We start from the raw sequence: 15,746 nt of genomic DNA on the forward strand, positions 1-15,746 counted from the left end.
TCTGAACCTTCACAAGAATGCAGTAAGCAGGCAACAAGCTCAGCTGACTACAATAAAGCATATTTATGTGGAGCAAAATCCCCGCCTTCAGTAGCTTTCCAATAAACTAATGAGTTTACATAAATCTCCCCATCAGTCCAGCTTGTCTACATAATAAGGAACAACCCTCATTCCAAAGTTCCAATTATTTAAAAGTTGCTACAGACGTCTGTATACTTTAATATGCAAACCACCTTTGACATGACCCACCTTAAAAATACCGATGTCTTCAAATTAATAGGTAATAGCAATTTATAATTTGCCTTTTAAAAGTACTGAACTTTCAAGTTTGAGCTATTACAAATTGTACTTGATCATCTACCTAAAATCCAACATAACTCAATTATGTCCAACGATGTACATTGATTCTTTCATTTACCATGTTTTTATTTTTTCTAATGAATACTTACAGATAATTTTTTTAATATAAAGCAAAGCCATTGTGTGATCGCTGTTTTTTGTGTGATCTACAATCTGTGAACCATTAATAATACAAAAATGAAAATTATGAAATGCTGATTTTATTTCTTAACTTACAAAATTGTTTTTCTTGATTTAAAGAAGAATAAGCCAGACTGTAGACTGTATTTTACATAATCCCCATTTTTAGCAGCATGGATGTACATAACATACTGAAGACAGGGGTACTAAAAATATCACTTTTACATTTTTTTTTAAATAAAAATTTTTCAATTACCTCGCTTTCAGCAAAATGTCTTTCTCCTTTTAAACACAGGGAAGAGCGTCTAAGAGTCTTCTCATCACCATCATCAAATACTGTCACCAGGTAAGAAGTGAGGCAAGGGAAAAAAGAAACAGATTATTTTTTTTATATCAGGATATCAGTAAGTGCTTGATTTAGGTTTCAGAAAGAGATGTATGTTTGTTCCTGTCCTTAAAACAAAGCTGTACCTGAATACCGCTGCATACCCAGTAAAGGATTTGCACAGATCGATCAAATACATTAAGCTGCTGTCTCACCGTAGCTACTCCACGATTGCATATGTTAAATGGAAACTTAAGTAATAAGTAGTTGAGCAGGCAATAGACAGATGAGGACACAAATTAAAAATCAACGCAAGCTAGGTTCAAAAAACTATTATTCAAACATTTTCAATTTTTACACAACTTTATTATATAACCATAACTCCTACAATATTCAAATGGAGCTATGCTTATTATGGAGAAACATAAACTGATATTTTGAAGAAAAAAGTTACAGTTTAGTGTTATATGGAAGTTCAATATCTTTCTTTAATGACTTCATTCAGCTCTGCTAAAAACAACAGTGATATCAGCCTAAGGAAGATGACAATCAAAGTGCAGTGCATCATCAAAACCAGCTGTAGTGACAGAACTGCTGGTTTCTAGACTTTCTACCACCCCTGCTATCACAACACCAACTGGAGAACAAGTCCATTAATACAGTTGACTTCAGCTACATAGTTCATCCTTTTGAATCCTGAAATGCACTGCACACGTTAATGGTGGGGTCTTCAGAAGCTGATAAACTGGTCATGTAAAAAGTAAGCTTTTGTCAAGTCTTCTACAGGTACTTAACAGAAGAAAACTTGGTGACAAGTTTCAACCCTTGGGCTATGCTTATACAATTCAGTGAGACAAGAACTGCCTTCCTCTCCCCTCCCCAACAGTGGTAACGATTATATTCTTGTCCTGACACTGCACTGACCTTCGAGACTTTTGTGGGCACAAAACCCACCCCAAGATCAGATGAAAGATATTACACTGAAAGTTAAAAGTTTCAGGAATTTCTTAACATCTCTTTCACCTTCATTCAAATTTTCTCTTCTGTCCATCAACTGCTGAGCCTGACTCTGTCAGTCTCATTAGAATTCAATCATGGTGGAAAAATGCAAATACGTAAAGACTTCGAAAAAACGAGTCAAAACGACGTTAGGAGAATGGCTGTCAACCAGCAAAAGATGCCTGGCAAGATTAGAGAGATTAATTTTCTGCCACGTCTGGCTTTTAAATAGCGGGCACTATACTCTATTTTTGACATTTACTAATTTTAATAAAAATATACAAAAAGCAACAAGGTACATCAAAATTCTTGACTAGTATTTATTTGATATGAAAGTAACTTTTACCTTGTTCTGAGAATTTTTCATCCCTATATAAAATTCAGTACTTTTGATGAACAAACTATATAAAATTCAGTACTTTTGATGAACAAACTTCCCCTTGTGACTACCATTCCCCAGTCAGTGTTTTATACTACAGTAATTGTTCAGTACTGTTTAATGATAAAGTAACAGTTATAGACACGCATCTGTCATTTCAGAATTTGTTGAAAAGTGTCAAGGACAAGAACTGCACAAGAAAACGTGTAGATATGGAGCTGCATCTCAAATGGTCAACACATAATTACGCTCCCCCTTGGTTAACTGAAATAGAAGGCAGCATGTTCCTAATTCAGTTTGTGTTAATTAACATAACAGTCTCCTTACATAATGACAGATTAAAAATCTATCCACTTCAAGGGATAAGCTGACTACAACAGAGGTAAACCTATTCAGAGCTACGTAGGTAGCCACATTATGTATCCTATGTGGTAATCTGCTCGTGGCCTCTTCCCTGCCAGTGGGATTCTTAATCTTGTTCCATAAAATGAGCACACTCAAAGGAAAAGCTTCACCCCCCTGAAACACTTGTGTGGCCAGCATAGCACATATGGCTGTTATGCGCACGACATTCTAATCTAATGGAACATCCTCAAAACAATCTACTGAGCAGACATACTGGAGTGTAATGCATTTAACACACCTATTCTGAAACTGCAAAGAAAAGGAAAAAAAAAAGAGGCAACTTAAAGGCAACTTAATGCAAATAAACCCACTTTGAATTCTGAGAAAAAGCAATGTAATGACAAAAGAACACGCGGAAGGGGATAAGACTACTTTTGAAGATGCGTAATTCTGCATTTTTAGTAAAGCAAACAATCCTGTGATTTTTTTTTTCCTCATGGTAAACACAGTTAAATGTTAAGAATATCACTTGAACTTTCTAAAGACACATATATATGAATGACCAAATAGTATCTAGTTACCAGGATTGGAATAATTTGAGCTTTTTGGGGAATTTTTATAAGGTAGCAAATAAACTAAGGACACCTCATGCATATATGTAACTGTGCTATACTAATTTTAAAAGGCTATACCAGTTGGGTTTTTCTGAAATTTAATTTAGTTCCTATCTTCCTTTGGTGGGCAAGTAGTAGCACTAAAAAAAAGACATATAAACAAACTGATGTACAATTTCTATTCAGACAACATCTTATGAATATAAGACAGAGAGGGATGCTTTTAAAGCAACCTTGCCCATACTTTAGTGTTAAAAAGAGTTCTCAAAGCAGCCCCAAAATGGTTATTCCTCTAAATTCTACAAGCTACTGCTGCAGTGGCCTAAACAGTCTTAAGAAACAACTTCTGGGAAGTTACTGCTTCAGATCTACCAGTCCCTTCACAATTTTTTTGACCAAATCATAATGATTTTGGGAATACAATTACTAAAAATGCAAGTAATTAGATAATTCTCAGCAAGTCGACAAGTGCTAGGACAACAAGAGAGAACTCTGCTGGTTAAGATGTGTGCCAATTCTGAAAATAGCAGTAAATGGCAACTATTTCTTGAAGTAGAGCTTTCACCCAGATCTGAAAAGTCATCATTGTCTGTAAAGATGATTTCAGCCTCATTCCACTCACCCTCCTGACAAAGATTACTCTAATCATCCATTGCCAGAGTCACTTCTCAAAGTGCATTACACAGGCAGCAGATGTGCTACTTTTACTGATTCTGCAAGGTCAACATGCTTTTGTCTACTTTTATTTACAAAATATGGTTTTCAGTTTCAACTCTTGGGTCTCCTCTTCCTATTTCTCAAGTTCAGGATTTTTGACAGACATCTACTTGGATTTAGCTACTGCAATTCCATGACACCTTCAAAATTTATTTTGCATGGACTCCTATCTTACTCTTCCTGCTGAACTGCTAACCTCACGCTTTCTCAGAAGCATAAACATGTACATGCAGCATAGTTCTAACACCACACTAACACTTTTTTTTCTTAGAAGCTCTCATATCTGAGACACTTCTATATTAATTATGAAACACTATCTATAACGTTAATTCTTGTCTTCATACCTTATGTTTCACCCCATCCTAAACTGGTCTCTCCTTTACTCATGCTTTGATGCTTCTCCAACAAGAAAATAGATAAAATTTCTGCAACGCTTATCTGGAAGGTCTTATCTAAGCTTACAGCTCTATTCCTTTGTAAAAGGACTATGACTAGGGAAAGCTAGTCTTTCCCTAGTTTTTCAACATCACTTCATGAATAACCACCCTTAAAATCTCAAAACAGCTAAGTCTTGCAAGGGTTCTTTCAAGACCTGGTCTTCATCTTCCCATGTCCCAGTTACCTGCCAAGGAGAGGAATACGTAGCTTCTCAAGAACCAATAAATTTCCCTTAAGACTACCAGCACACAGACAGAATACATTATCATTCTGCAGTTGACCAGTTTTCCCCAAGACAGATTATTCTACTGGTACATAGCACCAAAGAGTAAACCCATGTACATAAAGCCTTTAAAAGTATTTAAAGGGTGGGGTGGGGGGGAGAAGTTGTATTTGCTTGCAGGCATATGGATGCATCATAAAAAGTCTGAAACGTTACATTAGAAAATAAGGAAAAACAAACAGGAAAAGATTGTTTACAAAAACAATCCATCTTGGTTTTTATAGCAGCTAAGTGTGAGAGTGGGGAAAAATAATTATGGCAACCTGTGTTTTTAAAAGCATTTTTTAAGGAAGTATAACAGCATACTTTGCTTCAGAATATTTAACAAAAGTGTATTAAATATCTAAGCAGCAGTTACTAATTATAGAGCAATTAACTAGATCTTTATTGGGTCCCAGTTTCACATTGTGATGGGTACAATTTTTTATAGAAAGCCAAATGAAGAACTTTGGGGTTTGGGGGGCTTTTATATAAACTTTGAATACCTAAGCATCTCCAAAAAATCTCTCTCACCATGCTTAAGACGTGTCCTGGTCACTATTTTTAAGTCATGAGTTTTATTCAAATACATAACTATTTCTCTTACCTACAGTGTACCAACTTGCATCTGTTAATTTGTTGATAACTGCTTCCTGGTAAGTTCCATCCGGATTCTTCACTTCCACAACAGTTCCTACCTAAAATACAAAAGCCACTTAGCACTGGAGAGCTTCTAGAACAGGCAATGAAGTTAATACTTTTGTATTTAGCAAACATAGTTAATTTCTAACCTATTTCTATGTTAAATATACCACACTCTTCCAGTTTCCTTGAATATATTTGTATCCCTCAAAACTTCTGTCGTTCATTCCTCTAAAATAAACCAACTAACTGAGCTGATTATTTCCTGCCAGCAGGTGGGGAACAAGAACCAGTTTGAGTGATGTCATTCTCTTGTGTAAGAGCTTGCCCATCAAATCCTCCAGCTGAGTTTTCCAAAGCAACAGTGACTAAAAATCAGAGCCAGCCAAACTTCTTAGCTTTAAGGCCAAAAAGAACAAAGAGGCTTGCATCAGCCTGTATGCTGTATCCCTTTTAACTACAAAGGAAGACGTTAAAATGAAGAGTATACTAACTCTAGCTTTGCAGCATTACCTTATATGCCTCATGATCCCACGTGGCCTGCGTAATAAATTGAACCTTTTACCTTCACCCCATACTGCATACACACATTTATGTCAATACTGAAAAAGAATGCTTTTCAAAGCATTAGCGAAATAGTAAACAAATTTATTACCTTTAAGGGACCTTTTATGTGGTCATCTTGCACTTCCACTGTTGAAGAATCATGTCTAAAAGTTACCTAAAAAATATAATTCAACTGACAATCACTTGATACAATTGAGCAGCAGAAGCACATGCAGATGTCAATAGCCCTTCTTAGTCCCATTTTACAGTCAGCCACCATAATAATTCTGCTTGCTGAAAACTGTGCTTCATTCATATATTTTAGAAAAATGAAGAGATAATTTCTTGGTCACCAAAACTTCTAAAGTATTTTTTAATCTTTCACAATAGAACCATTACATCTAAAGGAAGTGACAAACAAGTTTACCAACAATGTTTAATGGCCCCAAACGATCTCTGTTCTCTTAATGATTTGAACTGTACTCTTCTAGTAACACACCAAGAAAGGAGACACTTCATGAGTTCTGAGCTTAAACATTTTTCAAGAAACATTTATATTTCAATGCTCTGAAATCAAACAGTTTTAGCACCTGTATCTCACCCCATATCATGGGGGATTTTGCTTTTGCTGATTAAAGTTCATTTCCCTTGCTCACAGTTGAAAGATTCACACACAAAAAATAAAGGACGCTGCTGTCAACTAAGCAAAGTGAACAACCCAAATAGCCTTTCACTTACTGTCAGCCTAACCTACATGCTTCTAGTTAACTGGAAGTAAATGTAGAGATAGCTAACTCTTCTGTCTTTCAAAACCAGAATAAGTAAACCCTGTAAGTATTTCCAAGATACTTTCACACGTCATTGGCTATGTCTTTAATCCTACACATGCTGTCCACAGAAAAAACATGGTCTGGAAACTCAAACTTATGATTAAGTTATCAGTATCAGACGCTACATATATCCACCATTCATTTCACTCAAAATTAACCTGGTCACACTGGAAGTCACAGTGATCCTCCCAGCAGTTACACCTGAAGTTTTAATTCCACTCTGGTTTTAAAATTCAGGGAAACTGAGAAAATTCTGTCATTACATTTTATGTACATATGTACATTTTATTAACACACACAAATGATGTTCTAATGTTCACCAGAACACACTTGCCTGGTGTAAGTGGTTTATTTAGTGTTCACAATAAGTAAGAATGTAACAAGATATTCAGCCATGTAACAGTAACTCTCAACTACAGCAATCCTCTATTAAATCTGAGGACTTGGTTCACAACTGTACCCAAGGTTATGCTCTCAATATTGTTGAGAGCTTCTCTGCAGCACACAGCAATAGCAAAATTTCTTGCAGAACAACAGCATTCTCTAACACAAATTCTTCTACTTAACCTCCTCAGGAGGAGAATTTAAAGAGTTCTGCAAAGGTTGAAAGGAGTGAACAGCTGAGGGTAACGCCTACAACCAGGACTAAGGAAAGCCTACCTTGGCTGGCTGGCAAGAAAACAAATACACTAAAATGCTTTACTGCCTTCCAGGTGCTACTTCATGAAACAGTCATCTTGTCCATTTTCTGTCAGAACCACGGAAATACATATTGCTGTGAGAGTATGCTCCTTTTCGAGCTGCATCACCTCACCTACTAATGGCAAATACTTTCTGTCCACCAGACAGACAAAATCATATTTTGTAACCTGAAAGCCAGACAAAGGATTCAGGCTAGGAAGTGATTAGCAAAGAAAGACCACTCTTCTGGACTTCAGCCTGACAGATACAGGTATTTATTCCTCTCTTTTGGGGGGTTTACCTAGAAATCAAAAGTTCAGTTCAGATGCAAAGTGATCTGAAACCTGTGGTCACTATTGGCTCATATGAAATATCCACTATATCAATACTGATTTAGAGACATCTGTTTTTAATTACTTTCTGTAATTATCTTAAATGTATTTTACAGCGAAAAGGCACTCTCTCCAAAACCACGAGCCAGCCACAATGTACTAAGATGAAAGGTAAACAAAGCAAATTGCTATTGTGTATTCCAGAACGGTTTTTCTTTTTAAAGATGCCTTGGGGCTTTGACTCTCTCTGAGAAGATTTTTTGATACCAACAGTTTTTGCTTCTTGAGGTATTCCTACCTACCCAAAAAAATACTGGTTAGTAACAGAAATATTCACATTCCAAACTAAGTGTGACACCACTGGCCTTTCTTGAAGCTCAGAAAAGTGATGTCAGTATTTGTTAGTGTGGGTTTGAATTCCCATAGTATTTGTCAGTGTGGATCCTTTCTGTCTCAGGCAAAAGATTGAGACATTCAGGACATCATCAACCTGTTTAGATTCAGTCTGAATTTCCCTTTTCTTCACCATCCTGAAAAGACAGTCCTGGTAGGCTCTACTCAGCAGATGCTGCACTAGTTTCTGTTTAATGAAGACCTACACAGAAAACAGTTTCTTCTGAAACTTCTGTGGAGGGTGCCCAAATACCAGTGGGTGCTAATTGTTTTAGGGGACACTGTCAAAATAAACTGGCTTAAATAGCTCTCTAAGAAAAGCTGTAACAGATCTATGAAGTGGCCTACCACTCTTCTAACACTGAAAGTCTTGTCCTTCAGTCAAGCTTGTACTGCCTTCAACACTTGTCACAACTCCAAGCAAATCTTAAGTTTTACTGCTTTCCATGACATAGTGTAATGCAGTTACATTGTTAATGTAAAATTCTGTACCATGTACAGAACCTGCCAAAGACTGCTGAACTGTGGAGGACAGAACCTATTGATACTGAAATGATAAATACATAGCACTTGCAATGGAGAAGTTATTTTGACAGTATCCCTCAAAATATTCTACATAGCAGAATTCAACTGAAGAAGAAAGGTAAAAGGAGATGTGATTAAATGTATTCTACCTGCCTGAAGATGACATACTCCATATTGAAAAAATTTTGTTGCCATCCTCCTTTCTCAAGAGAGCATCTAGGTATAAAGCTTAAACGAAATCTTCAAAATAAAAATGTTGTTATGAAGTTAATCTATTTTCCTTTTCCTCTGGTAGTTCTAGGAGACGAGGGTGTAAAATACATTACAACCAGAAGAAACTGTTAAACAAGTGGAAAATAAATGCAGCAGATAGACCACCAAAATTCCAGATAAAGTATACCTGATAATAAGAATCTTGGTAAGAGCCAATACTGTGGAAAGTCTGCATGTGCCAGGAAGAGCTGAGAAGGTTTTTAGTGAAAATCAAGGCATCACTGTTAAGTTTAAGAAATATATGTTCCTGGGTGGAGGAAAGACAATGCAAACTGATACATGTTACTGCACTCATGCACACACACACACAAAAAAAACCTCAGCCAGAGATTGCATTACTCTACAGAACAACAGTACTGGGGCTTAACTGCCCTCAGCTATACAGTAACAACGAAGACACACATATACACACACAAACTTGAATCCACAGGGCTTTAGGCACAGCCTCCCCAGACAACTTGCAGCAAAAATTCTATTCCACTTCGAGACCTTTCTGCAAAACACTGCAGTGCCAAACTGCAAGTAATAAACTCAAAATATTTACCAATGAAAAACAACCTTATGTACAAGTGGCCATCTAAGAAGGTATGCTGAAAGCCCTCTGAAGAGCTGAAAGGAATTAAGATTTCACTGATCTAGGCACAACACAATTCCTGTACTTAAATACTGATATTTAGCAGCGGAAATACCAATACTTAGTCACTTAAACTCAATGGTGCTGTAAAGCATAGACCAGCTGATGCTATTAAGAGTTATGACTAATGAAATTAAAAGACCACTAATTTGCTCTAAAGGCTTTTTAAAGATGTCAGATTTAAGACTAGCATCTTCTCATTACAATTACCATTATTATCAAATAAGTGACACTAGTCCATCCCCCCAGTGGCTTTGGCGATAGACTGCTCCCTCCCTCATACATGCTATAGGCAAACATTGGCCACAGCATGAGGGCAGATTCAAGCAGTGCATGACAGTATTACAGAGGCTCTTCTCTAACACGTTATCGCCACTCACAATCCACACGTTATCACTTAAATTTCAGTAGATATAAGAAAAACATTCTGCCACTATAACTCTGTTGCAGAGCAACAATCTAATTTATTTTTTGTAAGTGCTTTTGATCCTTGCTGTTATGTTTCTGTATGAGGTTAAGAGGTAGAGCAGAAAAATAGTATCTGCTCTCAGATTAGAAGCTTTTAGGGCAACATTATCCAAACAGAAATATAAGGCTATTTTGCAGTGTAGACTTACTATAAAATAAAAACAAGCCCAAACATTGTTCTCTTTATTTCTAGAAATGGTACTTTAAATTTCCAAGGGATGTTAAAATGTATCTCTCGTATTCCCTCTCCACAATTTTTATTTGTACTGCATGTGGCTTATATTGATTCATTCAGTCATTAACTAGTCATCATAAAGATTAGGTGAGATCCCCTGCTTGCTATTCTGTAGAACTCAATATGCCAAGTCTTTGTTAGAAGACAGCAGGGTTTCATCTTGTTCCTGAACCATTACCTAGTTGCTACTGCTAAATGGCAGTGACCTGTTCTCCTGAAGTAAAAGAAATCGTATTAAACCTACTTTAAGGAGTTTTAGCTATTTTCTCATAACATTCTCCCATACATGAGCTTACATTTGTTTTATCTTGATCAATTACTTTAAGGTCAGCCTATGGCATTGAAGGCCACAAATACTAGATGCAAGCAGATGACAAAGCAGTGAAAGAGACAGGGCATATTTAATTGCATAGGGGGTGGTGGGAGCCCCTCCCCTGCCAACAAAAATAAGCTTACTGTTATTTCAAAGACTGCACTGCCAGCCTCCAAGGAAAGGACAGCCTCTTAGCTGTCTTGAGACTATAAAGAAGTTTCACATTGTGCTATTCTGAACATTGTGACTTTTTTTTCCCCAAAAAAAGTATTCAGGAAAACCACATACCTTGACTTTGACAAGTCTTTTTGCTGTCTTGATCTTGGCTTCACAGAAGGCTCCTCTGTACTTTGCACTCACATCAGTGCCCACTGTGAGATAGGGAGGCTCATCAATGGCCTGGAACAGAAAGAAAAACAACTGGTTTTTAATTACTGGCCACTGGCAATATAGCTGTCAAGGTTCTTGCTAGTTTTTGTGGACAGAGCATTACAAAACAGCCCAATAAAACTTGACAGCATATGTATATCACAGCAGTAGAAACACTGAATACAACACTAAACTCATACAATGACTACTATAAATATAATAAACTGATACCACAGTTGTCTGCAACAAGCACCACATAAGCCTCCAACCTCTGCACCATCTGAAGACACAGCAGACAACCAGTTCTGCTGCAATGGTTAAGGCCAGCCAAGTGTTCTTTTCTCCTTCAACTGCCTCAGGATCTGAGTCTCATGAATACACTGGTGTTTAGTTCTCTCAAATAACTGAGGTTCATTTTTCATTAGTCAGTAGAACAAGAGACTTTGCTTTTTCACTTTTGAATAAAGTAAATTATACAGGTGGGCGCTCACCAGGAGAGCAAGCCGAGGGACAGATTACAGTAGGAGAATAACTGTAGGATAAACACACAACGATGGTGAAGGGCCCAGGCAAAAGAGAAGGTTCTGTAACAAGCCACAGAACAGGTTACACCCAAACAAGGAAACAAGTAATAGAAGGAAAATAAGTTATTCTGAGGGTAGGAGGAGAACATGGGTCCAACTAGCATGCAAAGTGAGCTCATGACGGCTCTGCTCCTTCCAAGGAGCTCCATCTTCTCTCACACAGGCTCTCCTAGTGTAATCTGGGGTAGGAGATTCTAGATAACTGAACCACCCCACTATCATCTAATGGGTCAGAAGAGGGAAAGCAGAGGGTGACAAGCAACAGCAGTAAGGTACACTCCCAAAAGCTGCAAGCCTCCATACAGCCCCAAACGAGCTGGGAAGAAAGATCTAAGCCTTTGTGTCTAAGCCCATGTCATGTTTCTGCACCCCTACAGATTCAAACACAGCTTACAAAAGGAAACTCTGGCACATCCAGGCTCTCTGTGGGAAGAATATAGAGATAATCTCCTTTGCAGGTCTCAGAGCTACAATTTGATACTGAGGTGCTTGCACTCAGCATCAGGTAATTCCCAGTGGCTGTTTCTAGCTCCAATGCATCAGCAGTACAGACATGCAAGTGTGTGGCTGAATGCTTCAATGCATGATTTTTCAGAAATTTATGTTTTGCAAAACTTGAAATTGAGCAACACGAGATGCCTTAGTGTTATCTCCTAATGAATTATTTTTCACTTTGACTGTTCAAGCCAACCTCTCATTTTCAGGTAATACGGTATGTTTCAGAGTACTAGAAAACTGTTACCAATCCGCATTTGTTAAAGATCATCAGAAACACAACTGCTCTAATGAATCCCTCCCTCTTTCTCCCTCTGCACGTAAGGTGCGTGACTGCATGCAGAGTACTAGGATATACTCCTCTGGTGGTAGTATATCCATGAACACATATCCATTCCTATTCCAATAAAACCCAACTGAGATTAACGAGGTATCTGTTAAGAGCACTGGGATTCTGAAATACATTCCCTCCTTGCTTTTTTAACAGTGTAAATGTACTTGCCTTCAAAGTAGGCTGCAATGCTTTTCTCTTACTCCACTTGGAAGGATGCCGGAACAGGGACTCAGGTGGTGATAAACTTGGTTTTGCTTAGTACTCTCAGTAGAGTGCACTAAATAGTGGCTGCTTTACACAACATAAATCTGAAGAGGGGAAAGCAACTCTTGCAAAGTCAGTGAGGCTCTAAAAGGGGATCATCCTTCCTGCTTTCCCCGGCTCTTTAGTGAAGAAACTCTTTCAGCACTACAATGTTGATAGTCTTTCATGTCAGTTATCTTCCAAACTTAAAAGGAAGGAAGGCATGGAGTATTGAGATTACTTTAACGTGACAGACAGATCCCAGATGGGTCCATACAGATGCACATAGCTAGAATTCTCCTATAAACAAACACTTCAAGAGCTGTTTGTGTCAGTATCAGTCTATACCTCCTTATACAGCCAAACAAATTATCTCATAGACGAACTCATAACCTTAAGCTGCACGTTAAGAAAATAAAGAACACTTTTTCCTTCAATACTACTGAACATTAGCTTTTTTTTTTTAAAAAAAAAAAAAAAAAAGGTCTACAATACTGGAAACCAAGACAATCCGAAGCTCTGGTCTTTGACTGGAAGTTTATGGCAGAGGAACAGGCAAGTCAACAATCAAACTTTAAAACAGGATTGTAAATTCTTATTTGGTATATAATCACCAATATTAGTGATTATCACTACTCTGGCTTATTTTTAAAAGCTTCTTCCAAAAAGAATATTCATTTGAAGAACAAACATCTGTAAGAATTGATTTCTGTTACCACCACACAAGTTAACTTCAATCCCTAGCCCAAGTCTCCTCAAGTTCCTTTTACAATAGAGCTAACTCATTTCACTGGAATTAATTTCAAAGAATAGCAAGCATATGGGCCATTTGCTTACCACTGTAGGTATGTTTACTAAAAATACAGTACTGGAGTGGCTTTTGAGAGGAAAATTTATACTGATGAAATGCATTTCTTTAATTACCACTATGAATCATTATACATTTTTAAATAACTGTGTGAAATCTTCAAGGGGTGCATATAGGAAAATTTTCTGCAATTTCATTATTCCACTGAAACACAAATTTATGTGGGCTTTTTTCCCAAATCACTTAAGTGAAATTTTCAAAATACTTCCCTCATTCTGACTGATAGTATCAGCTGACAGTGATAAGTTAAAACAGCTAGCAAGATGTGATGCATCATATAGAATGCAAACCAGAAAAATAAACAGTAAGGATCAAGGTCTGGCATTAATTTCAGATAATCCTTTCCACGACTCTGTAATTTTCACCAACTCTAAAGGAATCACCTGCTTTCATGCAGGTTGTATTCAATTCCACCAAAATTAGATAGAGATTTAAAAGGAGTATACAGCGATTTTTACCTTTGTTATCCCCTCTCTGCTTTGTGCTCATGTCATTTAATAGATGTCCTTACACTCACAGTGAATGTACCTTTGCCTATTTAATTTTGACATGCTTTGGCAGGATTTGTTTTTATTCTTCCTTTGCTTTTCAGTGCAGGTTACCAGGAAAAAAATAGTATGTTAAAATACAGCTAAAATCTGAGAACATGATTCAGTAATCTTGGAAAAAGGTATTACAAGCATATTGAAATAATCTTAACAAGAAGCACTGCAACCATCTTTAAGGGGAAGGGGGAGACACAGCAGACTACCCTACAATAACAAGTTCTAAGCTTCTTAAAATTATTAAAGGCTTCATTCTGAGACAACTCTACTAGTCTTCTACATTGCTGTCTCCAAATCTCTGGGCTGCGGCCTCAGCCCACATTTTATTTTAAAACACCAGGTAATCTGAATTTGCATTTACATTTTATATCTGAACGTAATGTCTTGCACTGTGTAAGTTTGTAGGTAAGAATCATCTCTTCAGTAGCATATCATAAAACCATCAATAAACTTTTGTTCAACAGGAAAACTGAAAAGTATGCCCAGCACATGCCATCATTCATTTATAATATCATGAACTTCTTTAATTCAGAGCAGCTTCAATGTACGCCCCGGTTTTCCCCTCACAACCCTTCTAAGGCTCTGTACTCTCTCGAAACATCTTTCAGTTCACACAGGAAGAAGAAAGGGAAAAGTGAAACTCTAGGTTTGTTGGTTTTGTTCAAGTTGTTTTTTTTTTTTTTCACTCTTGGTAGAAGACTGGTATTTAAGATCCTCATCAAAACCACCCACCAACCAGGCACTCACATGAGGAATAACTGTTTTGTTTGCATGAATGACTGAGGCCGAGCTAGCAGAAGGGGAGCAGGCTCCGCTGGGTGACAACGGGAGATGGACGTCCTTCTCCAAATAGAAACCAGCAGAGGACTGCATCCGAGGCCTGGCTCCCCCGGGAGTGAGTGGCCGCAGCCAAGCCAGGGGCACAGAAGGGCTGTTTTGGAAAGACCCCGGGGGCGAGACCTTCCCCAGCGTTCGCAAAAGTTGGATGCCGACTACTGAAAACTGAACGTTACCAGCGGTATGAGCCGCTGCCCAACGGACTGCAGGCAGCCGGTTCGGTGGTCTAGCTTCGATACGGCTGCCCGAGGGAAACAGAGCGCGGGCGGTTCCGCTTGGCTCGCTAGGGAGGGCAGGGGGGAGCGCAGGGGCGCGGGCGGGCACCGGCGCCTCCCCGGGGGCCAGCGCCGCGGCGCAGGTGGCGGCCCGACCCGGCACCCCCCCCGCGGCGGGCCCTGCCGCTTTAAGAGGAGGGGCCCGAGCCGGGAAGCTGCCAGAAGTTTCTGGCCGGGCGCTGCAGCCCGCCCGCCGGCGCCCGGGGCTCCGGCAGATTAAGCGCGGATTGCCGTTAAACTAAATCCGTCCCCTTAAGGCGATTGCCCAGTAAAGCCGCACGCAGGGCTTCCCGGGCACCGGCAGGGCCGGCTGGCGGGGCGCCGGCGGTCGGTCCTGCGGCCCGGGCGCACCCCTCCGGCACAGCCCGACGTGCCTATCCGGTCCCGTGCCCTGCATCAACAGCCAAAAAACCACTTTCGTCATTTCTGGCGTTCTCGTGGGTGAGCAAAGGGGGTGTGTGTGTGTATGGGTGTGTGTGGTAAAAAGGGACGGGCTGCCTGCAGTTCCGTACTTTCCGTTACGAAATCCAAACTAAGGGGCGACCGCCGTACTACTACTGCTCAATTTTGGTTTATTAATGGAAGTAGGATGAATGGTTTATTTGCTCTCTAAATTCACAACTGCTGGGCACGGACAGGATCGTCTATAGGCAGCACGGGCTGCCGCAGCCGAAAAGCTGGTTTACCACTTAAATCCGGAGCAGTCTCTAGGTGACCAGTCAGCAATTTCCACCAATTCAGTGGCTGAATTTTCTTTGGCAGGCA

The 15,746-nt window shown here is 39.0% G+C and overlaps 1 protein-coding gene across 4 annotated transcripts in view; it reads right to left on the bottom strand.

The window, feature by feature from the left end:
* The window catches only part of ARID4B (AT-rich interaction domain 4B), a 91,757-nt gene that overhangs the window by 49,777 nt on the left and 26,234 nt on the right, over positions 1-15,746 (bottom strand). For all 4 annotated transcript variants that reach the window (XM_064445725.1, XM_064445722.1, XM_064445723.1 and 1 more), the window contains exons 3-6: positions 10,720-10,830; positions 5,857-5,922; positions 5,167-5,257; positions 737-816 (exon numbers count right to left, since the gene is read on the bottom strand). In XM_064445725.1, coding sequence (XP_064301795.1) covers positions 737-816; positions 5,167-5,257; positions 5,857-5,922; positions 10,720-10,830 — 348 coding nt within the window. The remainder of the gene's footprint in view (positions 1-736; positions 817-5,166; positions 5,258-5,856; positions 5,923-10,719; positions 10,831-15,746) is intronic.

This window comes from Phalacrocorax carbo, chromosome 3 (assembly GCF_963921805.1).
Source record: "Phalacrocorax carbo chromosome 3, bPhaCar2.1, whole genome shotgun sequence".
Lineage (NCBI taxonomy): Eukaryota > Metazoa > Chordata > Aves > Suliformes > Phalacrocoracidae > Phalacrocorax > Phalacrocorax carbo.